The sequence below is a fragment of the Canis lupus genome, chromosome 4 (assembly GCF_003254725.2).
Source record: "Canis lupus dingo isolate Sandy chromosome 4, ASM325472v2, whole genome shotgun sequence".
In the NCBI taxonomy this organism is placed as follows: domain Eukaryota; kingdom Metazoa; phylum Chordata; class Mammalia; order Carnivora; family Canidae; genus Canis; species Canis lupus.
In genome coordinates, this window is record NC_064246.1 from 29,376,694 (window position 1) to 29,396,882 (window position 20,189).

The 20,189-nt window shown below is 60.9% G+C and overlaps 1 protein-coding gene across 11 annotated transcripts in view; it reads left to right on the forward strand.

Annotated features, from left to right (window-relative positions):
* Window positions 1-20,189, forward strand: part of ZMIZ1 (zinc finger MIZ-type containing 1) — a 231,491-nt gene that overhangs the window by 192,813 nt on the left and 18,489 nt on the right. For 9 of the 11 annotated variants that reach the window (XM_025434654.3, XM_025434647.3, XM_025434650.3 and 6 more), the window contains 6 exons: window positions 3,257-3,401; window positions 13,406-13,520; window positions 14,463-14,680; window positions 15,458-15,656; window positions 16,594-16,884; window positions 19,579-19,761. In XM_025434654.3, coding sequence (XP_025290439.1) covers window positions 3,257-3,401; window positions 13,406-13,520; window positions 14,463-14,680; window positions 15,458-15,656; window positions 16,594-16,884; window positions 19,579-19,761 — 1,151 coding nt within the window. Of the gene's footprint in view, window positions 1-2,791; window positions 3,163-3,256; window positions 3,402-13,405; window positions 13,521-14,462; window positions 14,681-15,457; window positions 15,657-16,593; window positions 16,885-19,578; window positions 19,762-20,189 lie in introns of those variants that run through there. The other 2 variants (XM_025434653.3, XM_025434652.3) reach the window with 2 other exon arrangements.

Here is a 20,189-nt window from a genome sequence, read left to right on the forward strand (position 1 = left end):
TTTGCCCAAGGTCACGGAACTCTGAGTGGTGGAACCCAGATTGTCGGGGTGCGTGGGACTCCCCGGACCAGACGCAGGGCTGTCCGGGCAGTCGGAGGGGCGCTCCTGGGCCTACCTTAGCCCCTTCAGATGCCTGGTGTCTCTTCCTGAAACCCCGCCCACTGCGGGCATCCTTGTGCACACTACACCCAGCCTTCCCATCCCTCCCACCCCATCCGGGGCCTCTTCACACCTGGCCTCCCTCCCGAGTCCCAGAGCCTGTGCTCAGTGGTCCCTTTTCATTTCCCACCGCAGAGAGGGCCCAGAGCAGGGAGCCACAGGGCCAGACTGACGCGCAGGCAGGACTGTCCCCACGAGGGCACACTCGGCCGGCGCAGCGCAGACGGGGGCACACATGCAGTGCACACCCAGACACCTGCCCTGCTGGGCTGTTTCTGTCCTGTCCTTGTATGACCCCCCACACACACCTGGCTCTGCCTGCCAGTCCTCCTGGGTCTCTGGCACTACCCAGCTTCCCTCTTCAGCCACAGATTCCCACATGTTGTCGTTACCAGCCTTTGCCCCACAACAGCTTGTACCAGCCCTCACGGCGAGAGAGCACGCACCATGGCTGTGCAGCCGCCACCGCATCCCCGCCAGCGTGGCCTCCATTCTAGCCCGGCTGCTTGGGCCCAGGAGGGGAGGGTGGCGGTGCCTTCCTCGCAGCCTGTCCTTTCCCCCCTCGCTTGTAGGAACCTGGCCGCCCTGGCACCTGTGTTGTGTCGTGACTGGCTAACACACGTCACATCTGCTCACGGCGTCCCAGACCCTTTGCAGCCAGGCCCTGCTGTGCCACCAGCTTCCTTTTCTTCTCTTTCCGGAAAAGCACTGCACTAGCGATAGGAAGTCAAGGGCCGTCCTTGACCAAGCAGGTGGGAGGGCTGTGACACTGGAGGGGAGCTCCCGCATGGCGCCGTGGCCCCCAGGAGGAGCGAGGGCTGGGAGGGGCGGCCGCGGGCAGCGGGCGGCACCATCTGGGGCCGTCCTTTGTGCTGGCAGCCGAGTAGTGCCTCCATCCCTCCATCACTGCGATCCAGCAGGCCTCGTGCTTGGCGTGCAAATGAGTTTCCAGATGCCCAGTGCCACCCCCCACCCCCCACCCCACAAGAAGCGGTAACTAGGGGCTTGGGAGAAGAATGGAGCAATCTGGAAATTCATTTCTGCTTGTTCCAACCTCTCTGAATAGGCTGCCTCCCCCTCCAGCTGCAGCAGATGTGTGCTGGGTGCCCGCTTTAGGGGCGTTTCGCCACGGTTCTGGGCAGACGCACGCCAGGGTAGGGGCCTCTGGCAGCCTCCTCTCTGTGCAGGTGGTGGCGAAATGAGCCTCCCAGAGAGGGGCAGGACGCATCTTTTAAGACATAGCTCAGCCATTGGCACCTCCTCCCGAGGCAGAAACAGGTGCTCTCCTGGCGGGGGGGGGAGGGGGCACAGGCTGATTTTCAGCCCATGCTTGCCTCCCTGGTTGGGTATCTTCGGGCACCCGAGAAGCAGGGCAAAGAATGCCCCCCCCCACCCCCATTCCCTGTGAGAACTACTGCCCTTCCCCTGCCCGGCAGCCCCTAGCGGTTCCCTAGGAACGGGTATGCGGCCCTCACAGGCAGCTCATGGCAGGACTGAGCGTGCAAGGCTCTCCGGCCAGTCCTCCCAGCTGCCTCTTGCCCCTGCCCACCAAGTGATAGGTAGGAGAGAACCCACCGCTCCCCACAATCGACAGAGCTGACGTGGGCCATGGGCAGGGTCTGACGGGGCTTCAGAGGGGGGGTCCCAGCCCTGCCTCCCAGGTCCTCGGGCTAATGGGGCACCCTGTCCGGGATCTAAGTGGTTTCTGAAGTGCCAGCCCTGTGCAGCACGTCCAGGACTTTGTACTTCAAGGCATCTTCCCTGATGCCAGCTGAACACGGTACAGGGGTGGGATTCAGATGAGGCCTGAGGGCTTCCTCATTGAATTGGTGGGACTGGAGAGCAAGGCCACTGGGTTTTTGCCTTCTGAAGGGTTTCATCTGCTCTCCCACATGTTGGTCCAGGCTTGGACTTCACCACTAAGCGGGGTGCGCGTGGGGCAAGGGTGCCCTCCATGTGTCTGCTCTTCTAGCTGTGGTTATTGTGGGTGAGTGACTTCCCCCTCAGTCTGCTCATCTGGAAAACGGGCACAGCAGCTGGCCTTCTGGATCATGCAGGGCAGATTTGAACAAAAGGAGCATGTTGTACAGCATCTGGTTGGGGGGGCGGGCCTGGAAGGGAGGAAACAGGCTCTGCGTCCGGCAGGTGGCTGAGCGGTCGTGGTTCCGAAGGCTCCTGGCAGCCCAGCCAGGCAACTTCCAGAGGTCACAGGCCAGGCTGGCCCAAGTACTCACAGCAGGCATGGGGCAGTGGCCGGGCTCACCCCATTGGGCTCCCACACAGTGAGCAAGGGCCCCATGTACCCCTCACCACACAGTCCAGGGAGGGAGGCAGGGCAGGGGTCACTCCTCTTCCCCTGCAAGCAAACTAAAGCCTAGAGAGGGTCTCTGAGCTCCCCTGGGTCACACAGCAGAGCTCCTACTCTTTGGACAATGGGCCAGCCAAACGGACCTGGAGGGTGCTCTTGGGCCCTGGTGACTGCATTAGGACAGTGAAGCCTGATTCTCCGGCACCTCGTTAGGTTCAGCTGCTTTTCTCTTGGTGTTTAAGGGCTCAAAGCCCAGATGTGGAGGGTCCCCGTTCGCTTCTGCCTTTGGTGGCCCCGGCCCCCCATGGCTTGGCCCCCACCCCACCTCTGGGCCACCCTCTGCCCTGGGAATCCTTAGTCCTCCTCAGCGTGGGTGCCCAGCAGCACAGGGACCTGCTGCAGGTCTCACTGGACGGGCGTGGGTACTTTTGCGAGGAGGAGTTCCAGGGAGAAGCCCGCAGGCACCCCGGGATGGTCAAGAGGCTCCAGGAAGGCTCCGGAGTCTGTGATTTTGCACCTTCCCCCCACCCCCCCAAGGAGAAGCCACGTTGAGCTGGCTGTCTTTGCTGAGAGAAGCCTGGGGAAGGCCAGCCCTTCCTAAGCACGCCCCCCACAGGCTCTGTGCGTTGGTCCCACCCTGCAGATGAGAGCACCAAGGCCTCCCCAGGAGGTGGCTCGCCGGGTACCGCACGAAGGTGGGGGCACCCAGTCTGGGAAGGCAAGGTGGGGGCGGGCGTGGCAGGGTGAGGTGGCCACAGGCCCCACTGACCGTCCTGTCCTTCCTTGTAGCCCTGCTGTCCTCCTGGTGTGAGGAGCTCGGCCGCCTGCTGCTGCTCCGACATCAGAAGAGCCGTCAGAGCGACCCCCCCGGGAAACTCCCCATGCAGCCCCCCCTCAACTCTATGAGCTCCATGAAACCCACTCTGTCGCACAGGTGAGTGGGCATGCACCTCCAGGGGCGGGCCGGGGGCTGCTGGGTGGGCACTGGGCAGCCAGGCCTCGGGCCCCCGGATCTCCTTGCAGGTGCCCCTCATGGGGAAGACCTGGGGTGGGGGCCTCTGAGCAGCCATGAGGACGTCCCAGCTTTCCAAAAACGCAGTTGTTTTTTTAAATCCTGGTGAGCGAGTGCTGTTTCTCCCCCCACCGCAACAGAGCTTGCCAGCGCTGGTCTTACCCAGCTGCGGTGGAGGGCGCCCTCTTCTTCAGGATCTAGACTTTCGGGAGGAAAGTTAACTGTCCTGAGCGCGATCCTGAGCAGGGTCTTGGGCAAACCTGGAGGTACCCAGGGCCCAGACAGGGCTCGGGAATGTCACAGAGCCAGTGGTGCCTCCCGCAGATGGGGACAGAGCCAGCCCAGGCCGGCCGGGCAGGAGCTGAGTGAGGCTGGGCTGTCAGCACGGGGACAGGGCTGCGAGAAGCTCAGGGTCACGGGTGGGAAGGCCTCGGTGGAGGCCGGCGGGCACCCAGGAGCAGGCCAACCTGCCCACACCATCCTCAGAACCAGCAGGTGCCGCAGGTAACGATTCTGCAGTCCGCCTGCCCAGCCGGGCGCTCCGCCTGCGTGCTCTACCCGTTGGCCCAGACCCACAGGGCCTGACGCGCTGCCTGCTTCCCCTCGGCCGGTCCCGCTGGTGACAGGCTTTGGGGGCGGGGATGTACATTTGCTCTCACTCGTGACCCAGCCCAACCGAGGCCCCCTTGGCCCCGAGTGCTCCACCGGCCACCTGGGTCACGCTACGGAGGTGCTGCCACAAAGTGGGGCATTGGCCATGCTCTGCAGACTGACTTAGGGGCTTTTGGTTCTCGGAGCCAGGACGGAGCTGCCTAGGTGGGCGCCCTGCGCAGACAGGATGGCCTCAGCCCATGGTTCCCTGCCGCCTCGGTCGGAAGCACTTTGTGTGACGACAGGCCCCCCTCTCCTCACCCAGCATCGCTGCCTGGCCGCCCCCGCAGCCCGGCCTGTGACCACTCAGACTCAGGGCAGCCCCTCTTGTATGGGCGTTTCTTGGTGCTGGGAGGGGGTCCTGCTGGAATTTGGGCCAGGATATCTGTCGTGGCATGGGACTTTGCAGGGCATTCTGTGTCTCGGCCCCCACCCACCTGGGTCTCCTAGTGCCCCCCTGCCCCCATGTTGTAAAAGCACCTTCCCCCATTTTGGAGGGTGAGGGTGTCACCTGTGGTTAAGAACCATTGCTCTAGAAAGGCAAAACCCACCTCTGGCCAACTTCCTCCCCTTGTCCTGGCTCGGCAGTAAGCCGCAGGTCTTCTCGGGCTGGCCTGCTGCCACCGGCCGTGCACAGGCTGTGGCTTGTGATGCTCCCCTACCTTGATGTGAGCTGAGCCTCTCACCGCTCCGCCCCGCCAGACCCACCCCGCCTCTCGTTGCCTCTCATCTCCCGTCCCGCCAGCCTTTCCTCCTCTGAGCCACTTCAGGAAAGCTGTCACTGCTGGTGGGCCAGGGCGCTGCAGCCCCACCAGAGGCCTGCCTCGGACCTGCTCGGCTGTGACCGTTCAGGCCACAGTACCACCAAGCCCTTTGCCAGGTCACCGCCGAGCCGAGCTGTAGGCATTAGACCGTCCTGTCCTGGAGATAACCAGGTGAAGGATGTCTGTGCTCTGGGAGCTGCATCTCACTAGCTGGGGACGTAAGACCCAGTGAGGCAAAACTGAGACCTGAGATTAAGGCAGGGTGAGGGTTAGGTGACAGGTAGGCCTGGCCTTGGGGTCAGAAGGAGAAAAATGTCTGGGCTGTCAAGAGGCTGCCCAGAGGACATGGGTGTTGACCTTCCAGGACTTGGTCCGAGAGCCGGCAGGTGCATTATGTGAGCTGGAACTGGCTTTCCCGCGGGGGGCTGAAAAGCTGCTGACTGGTACGCAGGGCCCTGCCACCTGTTGCAGCACCAGTCCAGCTCCTTGTATGTGCCCAAGAGTGATAGAGAAGGCAAAGAGGCGGCCTCTCAGAGAGCGGAGGGCCCTGCGCCCTGGAACATTCACTGAGAACTGCTGGTTGACCAGTTGCTTCCACGGAGCACGGCCTCCTCACAGAGTACTTCTGGACCGTTCCTCCTACCCCGATGGCAGAACTAGAAGGGAGAGCCGGCCCAGAGCAGGACGGTGACCTGCCCAAGAACACACAGGCAGCTAGGAGCAGAACGGGGGCGCTGAACCACATGCCCTGCTCCGCCCTTCACTCTGCTGCTGACCAAGATCAGCGAGGTGGTGTCTGGTGGTTGACCTTGCCCTGTTTCCCAATTCTGTAGGGAGTTGGGGCAGTTGAGACTGAAAGGAAGTGTCATGGGTTGAACAAGCACCAGTCCACGTCCCTGCAGGCCCCACACTGAGGCCCGCGGCACGTTGTGGCGGGTGATTTAAGGTTGGCCAGTTTCCACTTGTAGCTTCATGAATTTCCGGGAAAACCCCAATAGGGGGCATCACCTTTTAAGTCCTCCTGTAATTTCCCAAACAAGAGGGGAAAGTTGGTTAAAGAGAAAGTCAAGTACTTTTCACAGAGGAAATTTTTCTGGCCACCCCTCCCTCCACCACTGTATTGGATGACTTGGAGGACAGAGGCTCCTCCTGCCCTTTCAGTTAAGGACATCCTGAGCCATGGGGGAGATGTTCAGGATTTGGGGCCTGGAGGTGTGCGGGTGTCCGAACGCTCAGGGGTCCTTGTCTATAGGCTCTGAGGACAAGTGAATAGGAGAGGGTGGGGGAGCCCTGGAAGCCCGAAGCTCCAGCTGCCTCTGGGGGACCCCATGATGGTTGTGCTTCTGTAGCTCTGACACCATGGTCATGGCCACTGAGGGGAAGGGTTACAGGTGGAGGTGGGTGCTCATGCGAGGTCTCAGAAGGGTCAGGCTCCTGCAGCCCCATGGCCGTTGCTGAGGGGGACGGCAGTCAGGAGGAGGCGAGTGCCCACACATTGGGGCAGAGCTTTCTGGTCTGTGGAGCTGCCGTTTGGGAGTCGTCCTGAGTCTGGTCCTGCTGAGTGAGCCGGCGGTGGGTGCTGTAGGTGGGCGCCCAAGAGGCCAGCCCAGGCAGGAGGAGGCCTTGGGCCCTCAGCCCTGCAGCTGGACCTCTTCACAGCCCTAGCCGTGACCTGGCCCTGTTGCCAACAAACAATTGCTGCCTTCGTTCACGGATTTAAAAGAGTGGTTAAGAAGGCCGTTTGTGATAAGCGCATTGTCCATATGCAAATCAGTGCGGCAAAAGTAATTAAAAGCCTAATAAATCTTGTTTACGCTCTTAACTTAATTACAGCCCAAAGCCCACCAGGGCTGGGGAAGACTCCAAAATCCAGGGGTGCCTCCCGTCCTCTTCCGGGTGAGGGGTTGGCGCCCCCCAGAGGACAGGTGCTGGGCTGCGGCCCCCAGGGGCTCCCCTCTGTGCAGCAGGTGGGGTGCAGGTGGGGCACAGGTGCCGGGCCAGGCCGCTGGGCATCAAGTGGCCGCTCAGACATCTGACAGCTGGGGGGCTTTGGGCAGCTCTGTAGCCGCTCTGTGCCTCAGTGTCCTCATCTGTGGCCCCAGAATAACAGCAGTGCAGGGCTTCCAACTCGCTCGCCCCGCCAGCCGACTCTGATGCACTCACTTTGGTCAGCTGACAAAGAAGGGGTCCATCAGAGCTGACAACCCCCCCCCCCCCCCCCCCAGCCTTCTCCTTTCCTTGGTCACATCGCACCACCTCCACTGCCTTGGTTGTTAGCTGTTTGTGTGTAGCTCGTCCCAAAGCTCAGACTGTCCCAAAGCTCAGGTCCTTCTTCTTGCCCCCCCCAAATTTTTTTTAAAGGGGGTAAGAAAGAAATGAAAGAGGGGGCTTGAAGGACCCATAAATCCTGCTCCCTCTGTTCCAGATTGCTAAGAAGATACAGGCTCTCTTCCTTTCCTGCTTCCTGTTGAAAAAATTTAAAACCCTCTAATATGCAGTTAGCTGCGTAGGTCCCTGTACGCTTCCTCACGGGGAGGGAAGGAAGCAGCCTGGGTAATTGTGATGATGGAGAGCACCGTTAACGTCTCCCCTAAATTAAAGAGGGTTGGAGCTTCAGCTTCTCACCGGCTTGGTGTTTGATTAGTGGTAACTCTGCAGCCCTGCGTGGAGACGGGACCAATATAGCCAGATCAGGGACATTAATTAGGGTCTGACAATACCCTTAACAGGAATTTGTTATTTTTCCCAAATAAAGTGGCTGTGAGAAGTGCAGGGGAAGAAATAACTCAGCCCTCCTTTCCCCTCCCCTCCATGAATGTCTGCGTAGACACTGCCACAGGAGGTACCCGGGATCCAGGAATCCACACTCCCCTCTTGCTGGGCTTTACTCATTTTCTCACATTTAGCAAACATCAGTCAGTGCCTATGGAGCTGGCAGGCAGACGTGTAAATCGTCTACTATAACTGCAGTGCGAAAAGCTCTTTTATGTGACAAAAGGACGAAGAGAATAGAGGAAAATGTCCTTGATTCTGCTTCCGAGAATCACAAAAGGGAGTATCCAGGCTAGGCTTTGAAGCATAGGTAGGAGTTCACTAGAGGCAGGAAGGCAAAAGGAGCACTAAGGAAAGCCTCAGAGGCTTGGAAAATATGTTTAACAGGCAGGAATGGTAAGAACACCCCCACTCGTAGCATTTTTGCAAAACTTGGAAGCACTATCATCGTATCATCAAGTAAATCGGGGTACCTACACACAGTCAGGCTAAAGACATGGAGAGAAAAGCGTGTGTACAGTTTAGCAGGGACTCTGTGCCAGGCACCGTGCTAAACTTCACCTGTATTCGTAGGCTTCATCCTGGGAGAGCGTGAGCCCCATTTTACAGATGAGAAAGTTGAGCTGACGAAAGTGATACATCCGAGGTCATAGAACTTGTCAGCAACAGAGCCAAGGCTTGAGGAAAAGTCTCTAAGTTTAGAGCCCAGACAGTGAGCCACTGCGCCGCAGGGCCTCCCTGTGCCATCTCAGTGTTAGCCTCACAGATGTTTAGTCGGAGTCCCTGACTGTTTGCCAGGATACTCTGTGCGGGCCAAAGCTAATGATTTGATGGATGGAGTGGGTCCCCCTCCTCCCCCCCGGGTCACTGTTTGGGTTTTCTGTGCAGCCAGTTTTGGAGACTAAACTTTGCATGTCCTCTGTACCTTTGTGCTGGGTGGCTTCCCTGAGAACCCTTGGGAAGCTGTGCCCCTTCTCAGAATTCTTGGGGACTGCTAGATGTCCCTCGTAGCGTGTGCCCCCCTCGCATTATCACCATCTTTTTTTTTTTTTTTTTTTGAGATTTAATTTATTTGAAAGAGAAAGAGAGTGCATGCAGGGGAAGGGAGAGAGAGAGAGAGAGGGAGAGAGAATCCTCAAGCAGACTGCTTGCTGAGTGCAGAGCCCGGTGTGGGGCTTGATCTCACAACCCTGAGATCTTGTGACCTGAGCCTTATTCAGAGTTGGTTGCCTAACGGACTGAGCCCCCCAGGCGCCCCTCACCGTCTTTGTGCAGGGAAGTGCCCTCGTACTGGATCCTTAGCTCCCTGAGACAATGGCATGTGGTCCGGGCCGCCTTGCAGTCTTGCCCTTGACCAGCTCTGGGACCTTGTAAGCCTCAGCTCCTACGAGAGGTGTCTGCTGAGCCCACTTTAAGGGATGAAGTGAGTTCTTAGGTGAAAGTCCCTTCACAGAGTTCCTTCTAGGAGCCACTCGATAAATCCTAACAACAGCAGCAGATGTCAACAGTTCTAGGGGCCCGGGGGATGCTGGGTGTGGTCGTTTTGCCTTACGCCTGTGAGCTCCTTCAATCCTCATGACAGCCTCTGGGAGAGGTACCATTATTATTTTCATTTTACAGACTGGGACACTGAGGCATAGAGAGAGTAAGTGGCTGCTTACCCTCTCCCCGGGGGGTAGGACCTCTCACCTCCTGGGTGCCAGTCCCCACAGGGTCACAAACATGCTGTAGGTGGTCTGCAGTCAGGTTTAATGAATGGACACAGTTACTCGTTTCAGGCATCCTTCTGAGGAGGGTTTGGAGAGGTGGTGTTTCCCTCTGGCACCTTGGTTAGCAAAGGCTCTGCGAACCCCGTAGGTGTGTGAAGCCTTCCTGCCAGGTACAGGTAGCCGAACTCAGGACCCGTGGGGCTGAAGGAAAAAGGCTGGAGGGCTCTCATCTGGGCCCCCACCCAGGCCCTAGGAACCTGAGGAACAAGTGGAGCTCAAGCCAGTGGATGTGGCCAGGGCCTCCCGGAGAGGGTGTCCTCTGGAAGAGGAGCCTGGGAAGGATGGGTGACTTTTTTCAGGGTGAGGATGAAGCGTCCCCAACGAGGAAGCAGCTGCCTCCCTGTTCGGAGGTGCTGGGCAGGCAGGACACTGCTGAGATTCCAGGTGGCTCCTGGGACTGGTATCTCTGTGGGCGGACTCGGGTTCTTGGGGCAGTTTGGGCCGGAGGGACTGCAGCAGGGGGCAGCTGTGGCATGAGCCCCGGCTGTGGGTGGTGCAAGTGCAGAGAGCTGGGCAGGACTACTAAGAGTGGGATTCTCATGCTCCAGGCGCCCTGGCTTCCCTTTGAACTGCGGCCAGGTGTGGATAATAGGAGAGAAGTGGTTCCTAGTGAGCAGTCCCAAAATGCCAGCGCCCTCTGACCTGGGCTGACTGCATCTGCGGGTTAGATAGTGCTTGCCGGAGGAAGGAGGGATCTCAGGGCCCCCACACACCCTAGGCCTCCCCTTCATCACATTGGGCCCCCTCCCACCTCTGTAGGGCCCAGGAGCCGGGCTTGTCATTGCTCCTTGGGCACGGGGAGCTGGAGCCCGGCAGCCCCCCGGCGGCGGTGTCTGAGTCCAGGCAGAGGCGTCACAGGGCTGACTGCCATGGGCCTGTGGGGGCGAGGGCCTTCACTGCGACAGCAGGAGCCGTCTCCCCAGGAGATGAGTCACAGCCGTGTTGGTGCGGCTGCCACTTCTGCTTCTGCAGCAGGTGCGAGTGGGGGCGAGCGAGTCCCCGAGACCGCCCCTCCGGGCGTGTGCCTGTGTCTTCCCCCGCGTGTGCACGGCAGCATGGCCCCAGGTGCATGTGCATACACACGTCCGTGTCCCTGTCCACACGCGAGCACGCCTGGTGTGTGCCCGGGCTCGGGGGCCAACCTTCCAGCCAGACGGCGGGGATGCCCAGTTTGGGAACCATGGTTAAGTGTGCTTCTCACCGGGTTTCGGGCGGAGGGGACGAAACAGGAAGGAGCTGGTTTCCGCCCACAGGGCCCACCCACGGAGCTGTCGGGCAGTCAGGAGCTCGACTGTGGGCCTGTGCAGTATCCCGGTGAACTGGGGCCTCCCCACCCGAGGTGAGAGGCAACAGCTGCCGCTTCCCCGCCCCTGACCCACCCCCAGGCTCAGGCAGGGCCTTGCCAGGTTCCAGGGGCTCCCAGACGGCTTTATTTCTGAGCCTGCCCGGCACCTTCTAAAAGGATGCGAGCTGGACATCAGCCTGGAGAGTTGATGGGAGCCTGAGAGGCAGCGAAGCCGCGCGCTTGCTCTCTGTACGGGGCTGGGGGCCCTGTGTTCGATCCTGCACATCTAGGACGCGGGCCTCGCGGGACGGCTGATGTCTGGGGGTCTCCTACCTGCTGTTTAAGCCTGGAGCCTGCAGGGCCTCCCTTCGAGACTCTGGGGTGCCAGGCCCGGGACCCCAGTGACTCTGACTTCTCCCAGGGAGGTTCTTCTCGCCCAGCCGTGCTCAGGAGCAGGCTCCTGGCCTCCTTCCCTCCTGAGTTCTCCGGGCTCCCACATCTCCAGGCAGCCATCCTGGGGGCCCGGAGTGGGGGAGTGTGAGCTCTCTGTCACCTTTGGCCAGTGCCTCTAGGCCTCACCCCCTTTGCGCTGACCCACGGCGCGTGTGGCCGGCAGGGGTAGGGGGCAGGCAGGAGGTCTGGGTTCCTGAGGGCACCTCCTCTCCCCAGGTTTTTGGCTGCTGTCGGCCCCTGGAAATCCTGAGTAACAGCCAAGTCCGTGTCCCTTTCTAGTTGGGAAGGCCTTCTTGTCTGCATTCTCCTCTTGGAGCCGCCTCACACCTACCCTACAGAGGCCTGGGTTGTTCAGACTTCCCTTGACCAAGACCCCCGGTAAATAAGCATATTACACCGTGACCCAGGGTGCACACATACTCGTATACAAAACCGAGACGCTGAGCAATGTTTTTTATTCTTACCACGTGCTCACGCTTAACTACTTTCTGTTTTATTCCCTCTTTTCCCCCTCCTGCTGGTTATGTCATGACCCGCTCATGTGTCATAACCTACAGCTTAAAAATGCTGAGAGCAGAGTGGGGGACTGCCCTTTTACAATTTTACAAATGAGGGGCTGAGTACAGGCGGGGCGGGGGAGCTTGTACCCTGAGCCAGGAAGGGACAGGGCCTGTACCCAGGGTACCAAAAAAAGCCAGGGTAGGAGGAAGAGGGAGTGGGAGGGGTGGGGCTGCTCGGATGCTGGGAGGTCAAGGTCCCCCTCCCCCACCCCCCACCCCCCCCCCCCCCCCCCCGCCCCCGCCTCCACCAGTGAGATGGCTTCTGAGCAGAGGTAGGAAGGAAGCCAGGGGCTGGCCCGGCAGAGAGGGTGTCCAGGCAGGGGGAGAGCAAGCCTGCGCAGACTGACAGGGTGCTGCCTTCCAGTCTGAGCATCCCCTGCAGGACCCTGCCTGCCCTGGCTGTCGGCTGTCGAGGGCTTTCCCCGGGAAGAAGCAGGCACAGGACTGGGCACCCCGGCTCCCCTCTGTCGGCCTGTCATGCAGGACCGGGCCTCCCTCCTGTAAGTCCTGACCTCTGGGCTGAACCCCCAGGGCCTCCCAGGCCCGGCCCACCTCCTGTGCAGGGCCAGCGGGTACTCTGCTTCTCCGCTCCTTCTGGGGCCACGTCCGGGATTTGTGTTTGTAGAGGTGCCACAGGGTCAGCACAGAGGCATTCCCAGCTCGGCACCCCTAGCTGCCGGGACGCCGACAGTTTCTTCACACTGTAACCCTGACAGCCCCCTCCCTGTCCCCGGGGGTCACTCTTTACCTGTACCACAGCAACGAATAGGAAGCCATTATTGAGCACTTACTGTGTGCAGGGTGAGGCATTGGGTCCAAGGTGAAGTCCTTGCTTCTGGCATTTGGGGGCTGCTCGGGCGAAGTCACCAGACAAAGTGGGAACCTCTGGGCCTAGCAGTGAAATAGGGGAGCGGCTGGGGGTGCCCCAGTAGAGGCGGGAGCCAAGGGGGGCGGCAGGCTAGGGTGGGATCAGCCAACAGGGTAAATCATTCTGAAGTGTGTGAGTCTGGACTTTGCCTTGTAAACACTGGGAACCATTGAAGGTCTTTGTGCAGAGCATCTTGGGTGCTTGAGGGAGATTAGCTTGGTGGGGACGCGCACAAGGGACCGGGGTGTGAGTAGGTGGGGAAGCATGGCGGGCAGGCCCGGACCTGTGATCCAGAGTCAGGGAGGAAGAGTGACGTAAGGAACGTGTTGCCAGAGGCCAGATCAGCTGGGCTGGGTGGCCAACCTGCTAGGAAAGGGTCTGGAGGAAGGGGGAAGAGGTGAGACTCAGATCAGGGCTCTTCCGATGTTTTCTGAGAAGGGACCGGGAAGTTCCAAGGGGAAGCTGGTGCGGGGGAAGCAGAGCTCTTTCTGGAGAGCCACTTCGAGTCAGAGCGTGGTGGAAGGAGGAGCTCAGGTTGGGCCTGTGGGTCTCTCTTCTTCCTCCACAGCGCGGCCTGTGGACTTTGGGCTAAGGTGAGACAACCAGCTCTGGGGGTGGCACCCGTGGTCACTCGTACCGTCGGTCACCGTGCGAGCTGTGCCTGTTGTGCATCGGCCGCGGTGGCAGGGCTAGGGGGGCGGGGGTCACCTCGGCCTGACTGGGAGCCGTGGAGCAGCACGGTGGGGCGATGGGGCCCGCCTGTGTGTGTGGTCCCTGAGGACCCCCCTCTATCTCCCTCTGCAGTGATGGGTCATTCCCCTATGACTCTGTCCCTTGGCAGCAGAACACCAACCAGCCTCCCGGCTCCCTGTCCGTGGTCACCACGGTTTGGGGAGTGACCAACACATCCCAGAGCCAGGTAAGAGCCCATCCCGCTTCCAGCCGCGGCCCGTCCCCGGGTAGGACCATCCCCTGAGCCCCCCGGGCCTTTGGGCCATCTTGCCACGCCAGCCGTCCTCGCTCCACCCAGCTGGGAAGACCAGCTCTCCGGGCTCACTCGGCTGTGCACACGCCACTACCCTCCTCGCCTGCTTGGGGGTGCGGCTGCGGGCCCCTCTGCTCTGTCCCCACCCTAGAGCCTTTCTGGGGGAATGATTTTGATCTGATGGACAGCTAGGGGTTCTTCTCTAGCCCCGTTTGCTTTGGTTGGATAAAAAGGAGAACTTCCTGGGTGTTACTGGCCTCAGGGCTCCAGCATCCGGGGCCTTTGATCCTGGATAACCTGGGTTAGATTTCAGCAAAGCTTGAGCCTTCAGCATGAGACAGACCCCTCCCCACAGCCCTGGCCAGCCCTGCCTCCTGCTCTCACCCCTTCCTCTTTCCTCCACACCTTCCTGTCTAGCCTCCTCGGCGCCGCAGCTCGGGGCTGCTGCCGCCCCCCACCCAGGGGCATCCCTGGGCTTCCCTGAAGGCCCAGGCCATAGGGGCCCCTCAGCCAGGATCCTGTTGCCGTCCGTAGCTGGCATGCTGGGCTTCTCTCTGCCCTGACGGAGCAGCAGCCCAGCCTCTGCATCGAGGCCCCTTGACAACGGAGGGCAGAGATGTCCAGTCCCTTCCACCTGCCACTAAGCAGGACCGGCCCCTCCTGGTCCCACCCCCTCCGCTGCCTGCTTCCGGGCTGCATCACCCCCTTCAAAGCTTTCATACACCCCGGGGACAATTCATGCCTCTGCCTTCTTCCCCTTCCCCTCTGTTCTCCCTATGGCACCATTTCAGCATACCACCCCCCCACACCCATGTCTCCTCTTCCCTTCCCACACCCCGGGGCACCGCTCGGGTGACAATTGCTCTGTGCCCACAGGTCCTCGGGAACCCTATGGCCAATGCCAACAACCCCATGAATCCAGGCGGCAACCCCATGGCATCGGGCATGACCACCAGCAACCCCGGCCTCAACTCCCCCCAGTTTGCCGGGCAGCAGCAGCAGTTCTCGGCCAAGGCCGGGCCCGCTCAGCCCTACATCCAGCAGGGCATGTACGGCCGGCCCAACTACCCCGGCAGCGGGGGCTTCGGGGCCAGGTGAGCAGCCTTGCGGGGTGGCTCTGGCCCTGCCACTCCCCTGCGTCCAGGAGCTGGAACGCCAGCACCATGCTTCCTGGCACGTGTCCTGCTCCGCTGGCCCCTCCGTTAGAGGGACACAGTCATGCCCCATTTCCGGGCCAGCAGCAGCTGGGGGGGCGTGACAGGCGCCAGCCCCTGGCCCTTGGGACGGCCCTCCTGTGCCGTGTCTAGGCTGGCCGGTGCAGGTGCAGGAAGGCCACTCCGCCCGGCGGGCTGTGCAGGGAGAAATGTGTGAGGCTGAGGCCCGCCGGGCTCGGGGGAAGGGGCTGAAGGGGCCCCGGGAAGATGCTGCAGGGACGTGAGGACGGGCAGAGGCACCCCGTTCCTCCTCTGCCACCCTGCCCTGTCCAGGACCGCCCCCCTGGCCTCGGCCCACCGTCCACTGCCAGGGCCTGCGGCCGTTGCTCAGTTTCTCCGAGGCACGGTGTCCTCCCCCGGGAGGTGGCCTGCCCGCCGCTGCGAGGGGCAGCGATCTAGCGCCCCTGAGAGTCCGTGCCGGCCAGCACCCCGCCAGGGCTTCGGGAACAGCAGCTCGCCTGTCGCCAAGTGGCACGAAGGGCTGCCAACCCATGGGAGGCCCCTGTCCCCTCTGGGTCCTGAGCCAAGCCGCTTCCTCTGCCTATGGGGGCAGGAGGGCGTGGAGCGAGCCGTCTTCTCCCTCCCAGCCCGAGGCTTGCAGAGGGTTCATCCTTAGACCCGGGCGGCATCTCAGTCTCCTCTTCTTCTCCCTTGCAGTTACCCCGGGGGTCCTAATGCCCCCGCAGGCATGGGTATCCCTCCGCACACCAGGCCGCCCGCTGACTTCACTCAGCCCGCGGCGGCGGCTGCTGCCGCTGCAGTGGCGGCAGCGGCGGCCACAGCCACGGCCACAGCCACGGCCACCGTGGCAGCCTTGCAGGAGACGCAGAACAAGGACATAAACCAGTACGGACCGGTAAGGGCCCCACTAGTCCTGGTCCAGCCTTGCCCACCCAGCAGAGTCGGGGTGTTGGTGCCATGTGTGCTGGAAGAACTGATGGTGTCAGGGTGCGTTGGGTTTCCTCGGAGGCATGTGGACGGGTGTGTGTCAGGACGTGGGTGTGTCGGCGTGGTTGGGTGTGGCAGGGGGAGGCCATTTGGGTGCTTGTGTTTGCTCTGCGTGGGTTTCTGGCTCGTGTGTCTGCGAATGGGGAGAGAGGTTCTTTATCGTCCTCCGGACACCTGCTCCCCAAGGAGCGGGCTCCGTGCCTATAATGCCTGGTCGTCAGTCTGTCCCCATAATGGCCTCTGAAGACCATGTGGTCCTAGTCAGCCCATGTGGATTGAGCCCAGGTCCCATTCCTGCTCCCCTGGCCTTCAGAGGGAGTGGTGGGTGGGCTGTGAGGAGACGGGGTCCCCCGCAGGAATGCAGGACAGGACACAGGCGGTGGGGATTGCAGGGTGGAGACGGCAGGGCAGGTGGGCAGAGGTGGGAGCCGAGACTGCCTCAGACTGTGGATGGAGGGCGCGTCTCCGCTGGCCGAGGGCGCGGCCAGGGCTTCCAGGCCAGGGGCTCCTGCCTCCATCCTCATCCCCCCTCCATCCTCCCATGCCCCTCCCCACCCCTGCACCGTCTTCCCCATTCCCTGCCTGCCTCCCTGGAAATGCTGCCTGCTTTCTGGAGTGACTGCACCCCACCCCAAACACCCCCTGGGCTGCATCTTTCCTGTGCGGCCTGCAGAGGGCGGTGGTGAGCCCGAGAGGCCAGACAGCCCTGGGGCCTGGTCACCAGCTGCAACCACACAGGAAAGCGCCCCCGAACCCGGAGCCCTCCCCGCCCCCACCCTTCCTTCCCTGCACTTTCAATGCATGTGGCATTTTATTCTTTTTTTTTTCTTCTTCTCCCGTTGAAGGTCTGTTCCTCTTTCCAGATGGGTCCCACCCAGGCGTATAACAGCCAATTCATGAACCAGCCCGGGCCGCGGGGGCCTGCCTCCATGGGGGGCAGCATGAACCCCGCAAGCATGGCGGCTGGCATGACACCCTCGGGGATGAGCGGCCCTCCCATGGGCATGAACCAGCCCCGGCCGCCCGGCATCAGCCCCTTTGGCACACACGGGCAGCGGATGCCCCAGCAGACCTACCCGGGCCCCCGGCCCCAGTCCCTTCCCATTCAAAGCATAAAGAGGCCATACCCGGGAGAGGTGAGTGTGACAGCAGGCAGGTCGTGGCCAGGGTGGGAGGCAGGGGGGACCGAGGGCTGGAAAACACAGGGGCTAGGGGCAGGACCTCGGAAAGGGCATGAATGACCTGCACAAAACCTGGACCAAAAGGCCGAGCCTTAGGACTGAGGAGCCAGGCTCCTGGCTTGCAGACCAGCTCCGCCATTTCCCAACTGGAAGTCGTTGATCAAGTCGTGTCCCCTTCTGGAGTCTTGGTTTCTCATTTGTGAAGGACAGTGCGGATCCCGCCCACCTCCTAGGGCTGGTTGGGAGATCGGAATGTGGGGCCGGCGCAGGCGGTGGCAGCTGCGGTCTGTCCAGGCACGGACACTAGCCGGGTGACATTGCTAAGGAGTGAAACCTCCCTCCTTGGGTCCGCATTCCTCACCTCCACACGAGGGCTTCTCACTTGCAAGCGTGAGAGAGGAGACGACACCCTGCGAGTATCTAAAGGCTGTGCACGTTGGAGAAGTGATTGGAAGGCAGACAGCGTGCTCGCTAGGGCTCTTCTCCGTCAACTGTCAGCTGCTCTGTCGGGAGGAACACTGCCTAATTGGCTGCCCAGCCAGCTCAGCCAAGGGAAAGGTGGAGATGGAAGGAAGCAAAACCCACACCTGTCCTCTGGGACCCAGGGCTTGAGCAAGGAAGATAAGGCCTAAGCAGGAGCCCAGGAGGCAGCAATGCACAGTGAGGTGTACAGAATTCAGCGTGAGGTCAGAGAAGGAGGACTTCCTGGAGGGGGCGTCACAGGGCCCTCAGTGAGCAATGGGAAAACAAGTTGGTAGCAGGCGGCCTTGCACAGGGACCCTGGAATCCCAGCCCAGTATGCGCTCCCCAGGAAGCCTGCCTTGATTCCCGACCTAGGCAAAGCTCCTTGCTGAGAAGTTTCCCCCACGGCTCTCTGCTTGCCACCCGTGCTCAGACCAGCTCCCCCCAACCACCCCTACCCATACCCCCTGCCCCACTTGCCTCAGAACTGTGGCCTTCAGCTTGGGTTTGCAGTGGGTTTAGAGACCGAAGCTTAAGTTCCCCGAAGGTCGGTGTGATTCCCTCAGCATTCACCCTAGCTCAGGCTCGGCCATTGTTGGAGGTGCCCCGAATCCACGAGGGGAGAGGTCAGGGACCTCCTCAAACAGCCAGGGGCCTGGCTCAAGCCCAGACACTCCTGGGTGGGCACTGGTTCAGGGAGGCACCTGCCAGAGGACAGTGGCCATCAAGTTCCTGGCTGTCCTTGCAAGGGGGCGACTGTGCTCAAGCTCCTGGCCCCACACAGCACCCCCATGAGTTCTGGGCCATCTCTCGGCCCCTCTGTGCCCAAACTCGCTGCTGGCTGGGCTAGAGATGCATCTGCATGCCCAGCCTCGGGGCTGCCGGCACCTAAGGAGGCGATCCCAGGAGTGGAAAGGCAGGAAAGTTCCCAGTCATTGCTCCAACGTTCACCTGCATTGTACACCAGAGGCCTTCAATTATTTCTACTAAGTCAGCCTCCTCCTGGCATCCCAGCCTGCGTGGCCTGACCCTGCGTGGGAAGGTGGGCCTCACCACGCAATGGCATGCTCCTAGGATCTCTGAACCCTCAGAACGTTGGGGCGGGTGTCAGGTTGCCTGGTCCCGCACAGGACGCCTCTACTGTCATCTGATGGGCAGGCCCAGCCTCCCCCTGCACGCCCCCAGCCATGTGATGGGAACCACACTGTCACGCAGATCAGCCACCGTATCACCACAGGCAGAGTTCTTCGGCACTGACTCGGACACTGCCCCTCCTCTGCCGCTTACCTCTGGACACTTCTTTCCTTTGTTGACCAAGTATTTAGGGAGGGCCTGCTCTTCGCCAGATGCCGGGATACAGCCGGGACCTCTGAGCCCAGAGGCGAGAGAGACAGTTTAAATAGATAAGGAGTTTCAACAGACCTGGAGAAGAAACCACTGACCTCGCAGGATGTCATGCACGGCCTGTCTGGAGTGGCAGGTGGCCCTAAGGGTCACCTAATCTACAGAGGGGGAGGACAGCTGCGGGGTGGACATCAGCATGTCGCTTGTCACCTTGGAGTTCTCCAAGGACAGTGGTTCTGCCCCTCCCTCGAGCCGTCTCCCCTCCTCTCTCAGTTGCCTGTCTTGAGAGGGGGGTTGTCTGGAACCTCCACAAGGCCGCTTCTCCCGACTTCTACAGGCAGGGCCCACAAATGAATTATCAGTGTGTTCCATCCAGTGCAGGGTATGAGGACAGGGTCTCTCCTGTTCAGCCTCAGAACGCAGGGGTTGAGGGGATCACCTTTTTGGAAGCACATCCGGTTGTCTGATTCCCCTGCCACGTACCACACACTAGGAGAGACCCAAGGGGACTTTAGAATCGAGCCCCCCTCACAATGGCATAAGTGAGAGGCTCTGAAAGGGCCCTCAGTTTGGGGGGGGCAGGGTGCTTGGGGGAAGACAGCTTCATAGGGAGGTGGCCCTGGAGCCAGACGGACAGAACATAGTGTCCTTGGATTTCAAGGGTGGCAAGGAGCTCGGGCATCATCTGGTTCAGCCTCTCCTTTCTGGGTGGAGGAGGCATTTTTGTCGGGGCAAAACAGAAAGGGACAAAGTAAAGGGGCCAGGGCAGTCCTGGCGTAGTGGTGAGTGGCTTGGCCCCGCGACACTGACGCCCTTTGTTCTCTCCTCTGTCTGCCGCCGCAGCCCAACTATGGAAACCAGCAATACGGACCAAACAGCCAGTTCCCCACCCAGCCAGGCCAGTACCCCACCCCCAACCCCCCACGGCCGCTCACCTCTCCCAACTACCCCGGGCAAAGGATGCCCAGCCAGCCGAGCACCGGGCAATACCCACCCCCCACGGTCAACATGGGGCAGTATTACAAGGTGAGTCCTCCCCCCGCCCCAGACCCCTTCCTTCCTCACCATCTCATCTCCCCACCTCCCACCTGTGTCATCCTGGCCCTGTGTGTCCCTGAAGCCACCGGGGGGGGGGGGGGGGGGGGGGGGGGGGGCAGGCGGAGATCCCCAGATGTGTCTTCCTGTGCTCTGGGCCACACACGCAGTGGCCAAATGTCAGACTGGCTTCTTCTCCTGGTTCCTGTTCTCGTGGGGCCCGGACAAGGGTTTTCTCCTCCCCTTTTCCTATTTGCAGCAGACATCAGATAATCATAAAAGAAGCACATTTTTTTTTTTTAGAAGTACATTTTTTAAGGGAAAAGCATCCCCCTGGGTATATTAATACTACCTTCTCACCCTTTTTTCCTAATGCACACAGGCATCAATGTGTTAAATAGTTATTAAAGTTATCATTT